Here is a 14,848-nt window from a genome sequence, read left to right on the forward strand (position 1 = left end):
TTAATGGGGATTGTGGGGAGAGAAGGGGGACAGAGGGAGACAGGTATGCAAGGCAGAGGGTCTGAAGGGACAATGCATGGGGTGCATCTATGCTTATTCCACGGAGGATTGGTGGGGCCTGAGTGTCTTTCGCTGAGACAGGAGAGGCCAGCTGAAAAAGGGGGAGGGGTTCTTTGGGCCAAGAAAGTTCTGAGGGAGGTGTTTCTGGGGTGGTGGGGAGGACCCCTCCACCAGCAGGGAGGGGATAAGGGGCTTGTTATTCCTCTCCTGAGTGCAGAAGTCCACCAAGGGGAGCGACTCATGGGGAGGTGGGAAAGCAGGTTATGAGGCAGAGTCCAGACAGGAGGTCGGACAGCCTGAGCTGCACATGGGGCTTTGACAGTTGTCACTGACCTCCATTAAGGGAGCCTTCCTGCCAAGCCTGTCTCCTGTGTGGCCACTGGGGCTATATGCCTCAGAGTCAGCCAGACTCAGCCTCAAAATCGGGCCATGCTATGTGTGCTTGGGCAAATAGCTAACTTTCCTTAAGTCTGTGTTTCTCCTGTAAAATAAGGATAAAAACATTGATTTCAAAGACTCATGAAGACAAATGCTATCTAATATTTATGGAGCACTTGATACATGTGAAGCACAGCTCTACACACTTGACATGAATTTACCTTTTAGTCCTCACAGCAATGCAACAGGTAGTATTTCAATTCACCTCCATTTTACAGATGAGAAAACCAAGGCTCATGGAGGTTAAGTAATTTTTTAAAATGGGTGTAGCTAACTGGAGGAGCATGGATTCAATCCCAACAAACTCAAACTCTACTGCTTTTGTGCTTAGTAACTGCTCTTCTGAGACAAGGCACATAAACTCTGAGATCAATGTCAACTTTTTTTTTTTCTGTTTTTATTCCTCCTCCTTCCCTCTGACCCTCCCTCCTTCCCTGCATTTAAATTTGTGCCTCAAAGTTGGCTGATTCATATCACATGATTAATCTGGTAAATTAGAACCTTGTTCTCCAGTGCTCATTTGGGTCTTGCACATTTTCTGGCAATGTTTTCATCTTTACAAGTCTTGTACCCTAAATTCAAGTTGCCAAACATTTAGAGACCACATGCGACTTCCTGGGCACCAAAGTAGGTGCAAGGAGGTTTAATAAAGAGGACTGTTAGACACCCCAGTCTCTCCTTCACGGACCAGTGTCCCAAACAGCAGTGCTTTCAACAATAGCCAAAATTTGGAAAGAGCCTAAATGTCCATCAACTGATGAATGGATACAGAAGATGTGGTTTATATATACAATGGAATACTACTTGGCAATGAGAAAGAATGAAATCACACCATTTGCAGCAATGTGGGTAACTGGAAAGTATTATGCTAAGTGAAATAAGTCAGTCAGAGAAGGACAGATATCGTATGTTTTCACTCATATGTGCATCTTGAGAAACTTAACAGAAGACCATGGGGGAAGGGAAGGGGAAAGATAGTTATAAACAGAGAGGGAGGGAGGCAAACCACAGGAGACTCTTAAATACAGAGAACAAACTGAGGGTTGATGCAGGTTGGGGAAGAGGGGGAAATGGGTGATAAACATTGAGGAGGGCACTTGTTGGGATGAGCACTGGGTGTTGTATGTAAGCCGATTTGACAATAAGCATATTCATAAAAAAAAAAAAAAAAGAGGACTGCTAGAAACTTGTGATCCAGCAGGAGAAACCAATGTGATCACCCAGCTGGAACATGGCCCAGCATGAAGGAAGGGTCACTGCCACGATGTTGCCAAGACTTGTGTGACTGCAGGGTCCTATCTGGGCATGTTTCAGCAATAAGGTGACCTGAGTCCTGTCTGGGGATGTTTCAGGGTTGCGGTGACCTGCGAGCAGCAGTTTGATAGGAAAGGTCGGGATTGATGAGAACCTTCCAGCTGAAGAAACAGCATGAGCTAAGAAGGAGAAGCAGGGCTATGATGCTTGAAGAGTGACAAGTAGCTGGAATCTATGATATATGGGCTCTAGTAGGAGATGGTGATGCAAAAGGAGCTTAAATCATGGAAGACTTTGAATGTCATTCCAAGAATATTCTTTATTCTCAGAATATAGTCCCTGGCTGCCTGCATCAGAGCCTCCTGGGAGGCTTGTTTAAAAATGCACATCTCTGAGCCACAGCCCAGTCCTACGGATTCAGAATAGGCTGGCATAGGGGGTGAGCCTGGAAATATGCATTTGTAACAACTGTCCCACATAAATGTCTTTAAACAAAAGTTTGGTAGCCATTGTGGGAGGCAGCTAGGAGCCACTGAAGGTGTTTGAGGAGAGTAGTGACATGCTCCCAAGTGCTCTAGAGAATGCTGGAGGTTGTGAGCAGGGAGAAATGGCATCAGGAAGAGGTTGGCAGCCATATGAACAGGGCTGTGACTGTGAAGGCAGAGAGGAGAAATGAAGCAGAGCGTGTTGGAGGTTGATGAAACAAGAGTCAGCAAATGATGTGATGAAGGAGGTGATGGGATGTCTCTGGTAGCGGGGAGAATGACTTAGATAGCAGGCTCCAAAGTCAGAGGGACTTTGTTTTGAATGCTGGCTCAGCCACTTTCCACTTAGTAAAGTCTTGTTTCTCTCCTGTAAAGTTTCCTGGGGTTCAAACCCTAGTGCACAATCACCACACAAACTGCTTGAAAAGTGCATCTTCCTTTGGCCTCACGTCCCCCAAGTTGAATTTCATGGTCTAGAGTTAAGAGCCTGGCCAAGACTGCCTGGTTTGAATCCCAGCAATACCACTTCCTAGCTGAGTGATCTTCAGCAAGTTACCTAACCTCTCTGGGCTTCATTTTCTTCATCTATAAAAAGGGGACTGTAGTTGTATATAAAATAGGGCTATTGATGGTGAGGTGAGATAATTATGCAGTTGCTTAGTACAGTGGTTGGTGCACAGTAAGAACTCAATAAATGTCGGTGATGATGACGATGAGTTTGACTTTAGTGTTAGAACTCCAAGAGGGACTGGATAGTGGGTAGATTTTCCAGTTAACAGGAGAAAAATAGCAAGATCCCTGTTGTCTTTTTTCAAGCCTCCACAGAAGCTGGGTAGGAGCTGAAGACAACCCCCAGAGAGAAGGCTTTATGTTCCCGTGGTTGTGGCATTTCTAGGTCTCCCCTGACAGCTGTTCAGCAGCAGGAAGTGTCATTTCTAATAGCTATTAAGTACGCATTACCTAACAAGTAAGGCTCTCGTGTTTTAAGTTTCTGCTGTAGGTTTGGGGCCTCAAGCTCACAACCAAATAAGCCATCGGAGAAGCCGGCATCAAAAGGGAAAAATCAGAAGCCTTGGATGTCTTCTGAAATGCAAGGCTGTTTTGCCAACAACCCAAGGAATCATCTCAAGCCAGTGAAAGACCTTCAAATAAAAGTAAATAAAAGAAAAAAGGAATCATAACTAAAAAGCATGTAGGCCACAACAAATAGCATTTAAGCAAGGAGGAAGTTATGCACGGCAGATAGTAATAATAAAAGCTGTAGACTTGACAATACTTAGAGCTGGATGGGAGAGGTACCTGATGGAGAATGGGACAAAGTACCAGGAAAGAAATGCCATTTGTCCTCAAGCTCTGAATCTGAACACATTGCTTATTACACTGCACAAATCATGAAATTCTATACCGGAAGACACCCTTCAGTATAGTTCCCTTGTTAGAGTCTTTCTCCATGGAATTTTCTCCACATGCCCTGATGGCTACTTTTATAGATTCATATAGATTCATTTCTTCATAAACTTATCATCTTAACAATGGCTACACCATTCAAAGTCCACATCACAGCATTTAAGACTCAACACTTACACTTCCCACTTGCTTATCATGTGTATCCACCAGAATGGAAGCTCTCAGAAGGTAGGGCCATGGCATGCTTGCTCATCATCATATTTCTGGCACTTAGTGAAGTACCTGATTCATACAAGGCACATAATAAGCATTTGTTGGATGCATGAATAAGTTCTGTCCCCTCAACTGACTTGGAACAATGTGTTAGAACCCTTACACATTCTTTTGATGTGAGGATCAGTTCCATTTTGACTTCTGAGCCTCCCAGGACCCCAGCTCAGTGGGGGCTGTGGAATGAATGCTCTGCAAATTCACGCTGACTGATTCCTCCATTCACCGCAAGGCTGTCTTCAGATGCCTGATGCAGACTGGCAGGTGTATAAGAAGACAAGGAACTGCTGTCTGCACCGCACATCTGAGGGCATGGGAGGCGCAGTGTGAGGTCAAGAGAGTAAATCCGTATTTCTGTCACTTGGACACATACCCGGTCGTTCAGATGTGATGGGAATCTCACTTGCTAACATGGCAAATTTCTCCCCTGGCAGGAGGGCCTGAGTCTACCTGCCGCCTGCGGTGGCAGAAACTGGCAGCACTGGAGGCATCCTGGGCACAGCTGTCAGGGAAGGAACAAAGGTGAATGCGGGTTTGTGTTGAGGGGGGACTTGGGTATTCCTAAGACTTTTATCAAGAAGGAAGAGAAATGATCATGGACTAGAGCTGGGAGGTGGCAGGAGCCATTCTAGCTGGCAGGGCCAACTGACTTTCCTTCCTACATTTGCTAGCATGATTACCTCACCCTGTCTGCCCCACTTATTTTATTCTAACACTTAGGAACTTCTTGGGCTCAGAAGTTGGGTTTTAAAAAAAAATTAATGTTTATTTATTTTTGTAAGAGAGACAGAGCGTGAATGGGGGAGGGGCAGAGAGAGAGGGAGACACAGAAGCTGAAACAGTCTCCAGGCTCCTAGCTGTCAGCACAGGGCCCAACATGGGACTTGAATTCACAGACCTTGATATGGTGACCTGAGCTGACGTCGGACGCCCAACTAACTGAGCCACCCAGGTGCCCCAGAAGTTGTTTTTAAGTGGCAATCTGCCATAGCCACCAACAAACTGTGCAGGACCAATGGGATAGAGACTCATAGTGTCTCTGCTATAGGGGTGGTGGGGGAGGGGAGATACATGTGCACACACATACACACACTTACACACAACCACATTCTAATATTTCTTTTATTAAAAATCAGAGGTGTATCTTTGATACGATTCACTGAGGAGGGCACAGCATTTTGCTAAAAATGTGCAACTTCAACCTAATCTCGAGGAAACATCAGACAAACCCACATTGAGGGACAGTAAAATATACCTGACCGGTACTCTTCAAAATGGTCAAGGTCATGAAACACAAGACAAAGACTGAGGACCCTTCACAAACTGGAGGGGACATAAGAGACATGACAACTAAATACAGTGTGGGATCAGGATCAGAAAAAGAAGGGAAAAATTAGAAAAAAAAAAGTCTGTAAATTAGTCAGTAGCATTGCTTCAGTGTTAATTTCCTGGTTTCAATAATTGAACCATTATAATTTAAAATGTTGACATTAGGTGAACTCTGCACAGGAACTCTATGTACTGTTTTTGCAATTTGTCTGCAAGTCAGAAAGGATTTCAATATAAAAAAACCTTCAAACGTGGGGGGTAGTTAAAACAGGATTTATCTCCTATTGTTGATATGAGAAAAGATAAAGTAGTATGTTTTAAGTACTTCACACAGTGCCTTCTACATATCTAATACTTAATAACTATTTGTTATTATTAAAAAAACAATTTGAAGTGGAGCCTTAACTCAGGTGCTAATCATTACACTTATTCACTTGAAACTCTTACAGTTAAATTTGAGTGCCTATTTTTACTGGTTTCTCACTTCACACAGGGGTAGTTAGCGATTTTTGTTACTCTGAGGAGCCAATATTTATTAAATGAAATGTTAAAGGGTGGCATCTCTCTAGAAGCCAGACTAGAGTACAGGGGCTCAGTTCCACTTTTGTGATTCTTGGTGTGCAATAAGTGTGTGAGAAGCTGACTTGGCTTGAATGCTCATGACCGTGAAAATATTCCTCTCTTGATAGGGTCAAAGGTAGCACTAACATGTCCTATTTATTGCAATTGACAAGTTTTCTCTTTTCAAATTTTGGATTTTGACATTGTTCTTTTCAGAACAAATTTATCAATGGAAATGTCATGAGTTGACTTGGAGAAATATGTTAAGTAAATAATAATATAGATAGTCCGTGAATTTATGATTTTGAAAATCATAAAGGTGCTACATGAAAGAGCAAGGTTCGGGGAATAAAGGGCTTAGAATATTTCCCAATATCATTAATAAAGTAGCTTAAACTGTGTCCATTTCAAAAATCCTAAGGAAGAAATATCTTTAGGGCAAAGAGGTAGATTTTTACTCCTAATACTCTTGAGCCAACTTTGCCAAGAAAAAAATAGGGAAACAAAGAGAAAACAGTTTTATTCTTCAAATACTTCAATTTTGCCCACTGCAGGCATCAAGAGCTAAATTAAAATATACAACAAGTTCAAAGGCTGATTACAGGAATAGCTCCTGAGTATGCAGAAGTAACTACTCTTAACAGCCGCTCAATATTTGTTTCACAACGATCAATTATATACCATGGCTAATGCACATTTGGAGTGTGCGCCCAGCCACAGTGCAGGTGGCGAATGCAAAACTCACACCGAGAGTCCTTTTAAGCAGCTAAATGCACACGCCATTACAGATCCATAATGCAGAATGGACGCCCGTCTGCAAATGGATTTAGAGCGAGGAGTTCTTAAATGGCTGAGGTACTTAGGGCTGAAAGGCCAGTAACTGGATGTGCTGCCAGAGCACACATGGTTTTTAGGATTAATAATACATCGATGTGTGTCAGTGTTAATATACATTTACAGCTCATGGGCCATGCAGCGGAGGGCTCAGCCCATTTGCAGCCACATATGAAGGAACTGTTCTGTCCTTCCTTTCATTAATGTCTTCACTCCTAGGAAAATTAGATTACGCAAGAAAGGCCATTCAAGCAGTACTGAGGTTTTCCCTCCTTTCCAGCATTCACAAGGAAAAGCGTTCAGTGCAGTGAAGCCTTGTGTCATCCACCTTCCCCCATCACGGTGCCTCAGAACCTGGCCAAGCAAAGCACTCAAGGGTCCACGGTCTACTTGGTGATGTGCCCACATGCCACTTGGTAGAGTATGCTGAGGCTTCTTGCTCTGCTTCCCTTTTGTATCTGACAAGTTTACCAAAACTTTCACATTACTTAGTGATGGAGGATATGTCTGTAGGTGGTATCATTTAGGGATTGGCCTCGTGCATGTGCAACCAAATCCAGAACTTCAAGCACAAGGAAGTCCTCTTTGCTTATCACTCAGCACTCAGAAAGCTGGGAATCACAAATCTTTGGAATACTGTGAATGTTTGAAATGCAATTTTCCCCAGCAATTGTGGTGAGAATGGGGAAACGGGGTGGCACTAGTTAGCATTTACAGAGTAGCTTTATTAATAAGCTTAGCCTCTCTCTCTGAGCATCAAGGCAGGATGATGGTCTTTTAATGAGGGGCACATAAAAATAATGAAAAGATTGTTTAAATATATAAATAATACAGTGTGATATACATCAATTAAAATGGTAAACATAAACTCTTAGAGGGATCACAACATGTTCTGCTAAGAGCTTTGGGTGTGTTTGCCTCATACCATCCTCGCAATGAACTTGTGAAGAAACTCTGCACTTTTCCAGAGGAGGAAACTGAGATTCAGAAATGTTAGATCACTTGCTCAAGGTCACAGAGACACTCAGTGGTGGGGCTGAGATTCAACTCAGAAATGTCTGACTCCTCAGCAAGGGTTCTGAACCTCTTCCTCATTGCTTTCCACACTGGGATATGACGTGCTGGTGGGTGAGGAATCAGCATAGCTGTTTTTTTTTTTTTTCTTTAAAGTTTATTTATTTTGAGAGAGAGAGAGCCAGAGAGAGTGAGCAAAGGAGGGGCACAGAGAAAGGGTGAGAGAGAATCCTAAGCAGGTTGCACGCTAACAGTGTGGGGCTTGATCCCACAAAGTGTGAGATCATGACCTGAGCTGAAATCAAGAGTTGGATGCTGTGCCATCAAGATGCCCCAATCAGTGTAGTGGGTTTTAACTGGTGTTTTTAGAAGATGAAATAGAAAAGAAGCATGGAGTGAAGATAAGTGTAGTTTTGTAAAAGGTTAATTTACCTAGAATATATACATGTGTGTGTGAGTGCGCACAACATATCTGAAAAGGGTGAGAAGCTCTGCTTTCTCTTACACTTGCCTTTGACAGAGACACTTGAAGGTTATGCTCAAGGTCTTTTGCAAGCTAGGTATGCAGCCCCTAAGTCCCCTGGTTTTGTGAGAGTCATTTTCTCTTATATTACCTTTCCCCCAAGAATCCCAGGGCCCCAGCAATTCTGTGCAAAGGAGTGTAGATAAATTAATAATACAATTTAAAACCGATTCCACCAAGATAAATAGCGCTTCCTAGATTAAGAGTGTAGCTGGCCAGAATGAATGAAATTTACTAACCCTGAGATGCTTAATCTTCCATTACATAGAAGTTAATGATTATAAGAAAGGAGTGATGGTAATTCACTTTTGCTTTTACAGGAAATCCAACCATCTAATTTTTAGCAAATCTTTCTTCTCAGCACACCTCGATGCCAAGGATAACCTCCCTGCTCTTCTAGGTAAATTGGCCAATTGTCATATATTAAAACCTGTTCCTTGCTAAGGGGTTAGGTCTTCTAGCATGCATGGGCTTACAAGTTGTCCCAGTGGAATTCTGGAGGGCATGTGGGCTTCTTTGGTACCCCCTCGCCCCCTCAAAGAAGTCTATGTCTTGTTATCCAACCATAGCAGGGAAGGAATGGTAAGTACCTTTAGCACAGTCTGCTCCTAGAAATCCTGGGAAGCAGTGACATAGCCCGGACACACATTCGCCATTCCCGTGGCAGTTACGTGGACAGTCTTGCACTGAATCTGAAAAAGAGAGAAACTTAGCAACTACCCTTTCCTCTGCTTGCTGATGAAGCAATTTGGTAATCAGTTTTGAAGACCAGTGGTAGTGTCCTCAAGTGCCCACAGGGGACCAGTAGCGAGCATGAGTGAGTGAAGGGAATGGGAAATTAAAGGGATGAGGGCAATGTGGACAATGCATGGAAGTAACCACTGCTCTCTATCTGACTAACACCCAGGCAGGAATGCAGGGTTAGTATTGCTGCAACATCTGCTTTTGCAAAAGAAATGACTTATTTGGATTTAAAACCTGAAATTTCCCATGTCTGAATGTTGACAAGTTTAAAACATCATTAATGTTGTCCCCTTCCCTCCCTGTGCCCCCTACCTGCCCCCTGCCCTTTCAGGCTATCAATCTGAGATTTGGTATGACATGTGGGATATCAGCCTTTAGCCTCAGATAACGGGGAGGAGTCTCCAAATGACAGTGGTGGTTCCTGATCTCAGGTTTGTAGAGTAAAAAAATTCCTTGCTTTAAGGAAAGAAAAATCCAAATGTGTAAGACTGACCAATTTAGGCACGGTTTTAGATCCATTAAGTAGTAGGTTTTAGGTCATACAAAAGTCCTTTTATGCCTATCTTTTGCAGATCTTATTTTTCATGAAAATCAATTAGTTCCCATTTGTTCTAACCAGCATAGCCATCTTATTTCATGATTTACTTTTCTATGCATACTCTTAAGTCATAACTTCAAAGGGATCATTTTGGAACTTTTTCATGTTAACTTAGGTCTACACAGACAAAGACATACTCTTAAAATTATTATTATTATTATTATTATCAACCTCATTTTTTTTTTTGCCTTAAATTAAAATAAGCACACTTAGACTTTCAGGTGCCAAATTACTAAGATGATGAAAAACACAAGCCATCATGGCCAGAATGTGACCTTTACCCAACCCTTGGGGAGTCAGGGTCACTGACCTGGTGGATGCTGCATGAAAGACTATCAAGTAAGACCATTCCTAATGGAGTAACCTGAGAGTGGTAAAGAAGGCTTTTCCTTTAAACCAAATTTTCCAGTTACTCCCACTCTGGACTGAAAAGCAAAATTGTGCATACTGCTTTCTTTCTAGTGTTTCCCTTCCTAGCCCTCTTCTTCCAGAACCAAGCTGTAGTTGGTTTCTGGCACTCTGAGGAGAACTCAAGGAGTGTATTTGCTTTTATGAAATCAGGTAAAAGACTACAGACTCCATCAAGCCAATTTCTTGAATGTTTATCAATTAACGCTTCAGGTTGAAACTCCTTGAGGTTGGCTCTGTGGATGGGCTGAGAAACATCCAAGGGGCTACTGATTTCCATTTATTCATCATACATGCATTCATTCAAGAAGCTTTAGGTTGAATCATGAAATAGCCACTTCTGCAGGTCAAAAATCAGCAATTTCACATGGTTTGGGGAGACAATTCTCCATGTCTCTAATCCTCCATATGTGTTTCTGAAGGTCTTGTGAGCTGACACACTGCCTTAGTTTTGGACTATCTTTTCAAGGTTGTCTGCACAGTGAACCACGTTGGAAGACAGATATAGTGTCTTTCTCCAGAGCAAAGGGCAGGTTTACTTACTGTCCAGTATAATAAAGATAATATTTCCCTCTAGAGCAAAGAACAGGCAGGCTCACTGCCCATTCTGAGAGACTCAGGTGTAATAAACTCAAGATTTCTTTTCTGTGATGCAACCTATTGCATGTGCGGGTATCATGGGACCCTGTTCATGTAGCCCTGTGGGAACTGGGGCTTGGAGGACCAGCACACATACTAATATCTGGATATTGCATTGTTCTGAGTGATAAAGGCCCTTGTCTCTGACCCAGGAGTTTCATGCCTTTTTTTTTTTTTTTTTTAATTTTTTTTTTTCAACGTTTATTTATTTTTGGGACAGAGAGAGACAGAGCATGAACGGGGGAGGGTCAGAGAGAGAGGGAGACACAGAATCGGAAACAGGCTCCAGGCTCTGAGCCATCAGCCCAGAGCACGACGCGGGGCTCGAACTCACGGACCGCAAGATCGTGACCTGGGTGAAGTCGGACGCTTAACCGACTGCGCCACCCAGGCGCCCCGAGTTTCATGCCTTTTGATAATATCTATGAAATTGTGGCAAGCTAACATGTTAGCTTACAATTAGGGAGAGCTCTTAGACCTGTCATATTCTTGAAGTATGGTTCACTTTATTAACTAAACACCTATTCTATGCGAGGCACTGTAAAAGGCATTGGTGAATACAAGGGTAAATAAGACAGGGAAGGTCCCTGCCCTCATATAACTTTCACTGTCATGGAGGATACAGGTCACACACCCCCCCCCCCCAATATATCAACAAATAAAACAAGTAAAAGTTGTGATAAGTACTTTGAATAGAATAGGATACTTCGATAGGGAGTAGCAGGAGGAAGATACTCAGGGAGGAAGGCCAGAAAGGGCCTCTCCATTCCATGCAGGTGATATTTAAGGGTGAGCTGGGATAGGCAAGTGAAGAGCTAGTAACAAAGTATTTCATATAGTAGGAATAGCTTATGTAAAGGCCCTGAGGTGGAAAATAACAGAACTGATCCAATGTGGCTGGAGGGTAACAAAAAGGAAGGGAGTGACATGAAATGAGTTTGGAGAGGTCCAGGTAGGGGGTCAGATCATATGGGGCCCTGTAGGTCATACAGATGGTTGGATTCTTTTCTGTGACCCATGGGAACAAGCAGTTTTCAACATAGAAATAACACTGTCCACTTTGCATTTTAAGAAGTCACTCCTATAGTGAGGTAGAGATTGCTTCTCCCTCGACCAGCATCCAGGTCTGGGAATGGTTTGGTACAAACTGACACTGCTGAGGGGAACCTGGGTGGCTCAGTCGGTTGAGCCTCTGACTGTGGCTCAGGTCATGATCTCAAGGTTCTTGGGTTCAAGTCCCATGTTGGATTGTGTGCTGACAGCTCAGAGCCTGGAGCCCTCAGATTCTGTGTCTCCCTCTCTCTCTGTCCCTTGCCTGCTTGTGCTTTCTCTCTCTCTCTCTCTCTCTCAAAAGTAAATAAACATTAAAAAAAACAAACCCTGACACTGCTGAGCTCAAAACACCCTGTTTCCAAACCTACCAACTTTAGAGATAAGGCAGCAGAGGTCGAGGGAGCTCTTTGCCACCAGAGTCTCATGCAAAAGGACGGAGCTCTTTGCTGCGCTGGAGGACCTCTCTTGCTCTTTAGCTGAGGTATTTATCCTTAATGTCAGTTTACAAAATACCTAGCTCCTAGATATCTTCCTTCCCCACCTTCTCTCAATCAAGGAGGTTTTTATATCCATTTCTGTGTTCCTGTAATTCCCACAATCACCCTTTCATGTGTGTGTCTTCTCTCACCAGGCTCCATGAGGAACAGACCAGATGTGAATCATTCATTGAGGTATTCTCAATGTACACAGCAGGTCCTTGGTAAACAGTTGTCAAAGTGTGTGCACACACGTGTGTGTGTGTGTGTGTAGGAGGGTAGGAGAATCCAATATAAGCAAGAGCTTAATGATGAGTACTTTTCATTGCATTTTCTCAGCATTTCTACAGTTTTGGAGAGAAAAAGCAATCACATGGTGCTGTTGAAATATAAAAGGAGCCCACACTTTCAGTCCCCCTTTTGCAACACCGGATTAAATAGTACTGTTGTGATATTATCAGTTTTCCTTTCTGTCAGCCTGGTTTAAGTTTTCTTGAGGAACAATGGCAGGTGCTGAGAGGAAGCCCAGGAAATGGGGTTTTTACATAGGCAGAGGGTGGCCTCTAGGAAATCTCCACCGCACTTTGAGTATACCACTCTGTTGTCCCCTGAGATGAAACTCATTTCTGAAAGCAGCTGCTTCTTTCCAAAACACATCAAAAGACTTCCCTGAGTCAAAGGTATATTTAGTGTGATCGCTGGTTGACACCCGTCTAACATTTTTCCTTCTGTTTCATATCGCAGGGGCTTTCGACGCTCCTGGCTGCTCTTGACGGAGAACGTTCTGATAATAGGTATGTGTGGGAAAACCTCTGAACCAAATAAAACACTATCTTTTCCCTGCATTTCAGGCCAATTACTATCATTGCTCTATCAAGATGTCTGCCCAATTATTAGGCCGATTACCTTTGACTTTCTGTTTGAGCTACAGTCCAGACAAGAGAAATCCTCTGGGGAGAACTGCTATTCTCATCTCTGACAGGGGAATGAGGGTAATGGCCTGGGGGAAGGGCATCTCACTACCACAACGTCTGTGTCTATATGGATAAAGGAGAGGGAAGGCAGAAGCCATTACTAGATAATCTGGCCCCCAGAAAATTTGCTGTGCAGTGGGAAAGGGATTTATGTGGCTGGAATCCCAAGCAATCCAGTGGTTAAGAGCACAGGCTCTGGAATGTTTGGATGCTGGCTCCACCCTGCATTAGGGTGTATGACCTTGGGCAAGTTGTTTAACTTTTCTCAGTGGTGGCTTCTCCACTAGAAGATAGAATACTGGAGGTACCTACCTCACATGACTACTCTATGGGTTGACTGGCCTAGTACTCCCAGAGGGCCTGATCCAGAGGTGAGCGCAATGTCAGCATTCCATAAATGTGTACTTGTTTTCGTTATTAGCCATTTCACTGAGTCCTTGTAGACACCAACTAAGCCAGCTGCTGTTTATGGCACGTGGTTTTATGTTTGTACTAAACCTTTTGAGTATAAATATAAGGTGACAAAAAATATGTAATTTCTCATGTTCTCTCTTTTTTCTTCTGCGAGAGAGTGAGTGGGGAGAGGCAGAGAGAGACAGAGAGTGAGAGAGAATTGCAAGCAGGCTCCACACTGTCAGCTCAGAGCCCGATGTGGGGTTCAAACTCATGAACCATGAGATCATGAACCTGAGCCAAAGTCGGATGTTCAACAAACTGAGCCACCCAGGCATCCCTCTCATTATGTTTTTAAATTTAAGATTGCTTAAAAAAAATTAATGTTTATTTATTTTTTGAGAGAGAGACACACAAAACTAGCAGTGGGCTTGGGGGTGCAGAGAGAGAGGGAGACACAGAATCTGGAGCAGGCTCCAGGCTCTGAGCTGTCAACACAGAGCCCGACACAGGGCTTGAACTCACAAACCAAGAGATCATGACTCGAGCCGAAGGTGGACGCTCAACCGACTGAGCCACCCGGGTGCCCCAAGATTTCTTTTAATCTCAACAACTCAAACTACTTTTTTCCTCTTGTGAGCTGGTTTTTATCAAACTTTTTGCTTCTCTCTATCCCCCATTGGTATGTAATCTGATGCTGGAAATTTTCTGTCACTGAGGAAGACGTTTTCCAGTGGCTTCCATGATACAAAGTTTATAACATTAGTTTAGAGCAGGGGTTGGCAAACATTTTCTGTAAAGGGACAGAAAGTAAATATTTAGGTTTTGTTGGCCAAACTGTCTCTGTTGCAACTACTCAACTCTGTTGTTTTAGCTGCCAGAGACAATATGTCAACAGATGAACATGGCTGTGCTCCAGAAAAACTTTATTTATAAAAGCAGGCAGTGGGCCAGACTCAGTCCATGGGCTACAGTGTGTCAACCCCTGCTTTAGACCATTTGGCTAGTCCTGATAGGACCAATTTTTCCTTAGCAGAGGGAATAAGGTTTAGATGTGATGCTACGGTCAATACCAAATCCTGATTTTATACAATTTGGAAGTTGTGGCTATGGTTAACAAACTGCCACCTGCATTCTAGGTTGGCTTACATAGATCTTTCAAGAATCAAGGAACCCCTCAGAGAAATCCATGTGGCCAATAGAGAAGTTCTGAAAATGCAGTCACTAGAAAAAAAACAGCTGTACAAGATGGGCTCCTAGAAAACCATCAGCTCTCATTCAGTGACTACTAGCTTCATTGTAGACACGGTCCATATATAAAGTCACATCATCCTTCGCTTCAACGACACAGTTATTACATTTTCACAAATGAAACTGAGGCTCTGGGA

General features: G+C 43.2%; 1 protein-coding gene across 22 annotated transcripts in view; it reads right to left on the bottom strand.

The window, feature by feature from the left end:
* TENM2 (teneurin transmembrane protein 2) overlaps positions 1-14,848 on the bottom strand; it is a 1,977,527-nt gene that overhangs the window by 168,735 nt on the left and 1,793,944 nt on the right. For all 22 annotated transcript variants that reach the window (XM_045502305.1, XM_045502315.1, XM_045502361.1 and 19 more), the window contains one exon: positions 8,766-8,867. In XM_045502305.1, the coding sequence (XP_045358261.1) occupies positions 8,766-8,867 (102 nt within the window). The remainder of the gene's footprint in view (positions 1-8,765; positions 8,868-14,848) is intronic.

The sequence above is a fragment of the Leopardus geoffroyi genome, chromosome A1, assembly GCF_018350155.1.
Source record: "Leopardus geoffroyi isolate Oge1 chromosome A1, O.geoffroyi_Oge1_pat1.0, whole genome shotgun sequence".
Classification (NCBI taxonomy): Eukaryota; Metazoa; Chordata; class Mammalia; order Carnivora; family Felidae; genus Leopardus; species Leopardus geoffroyi.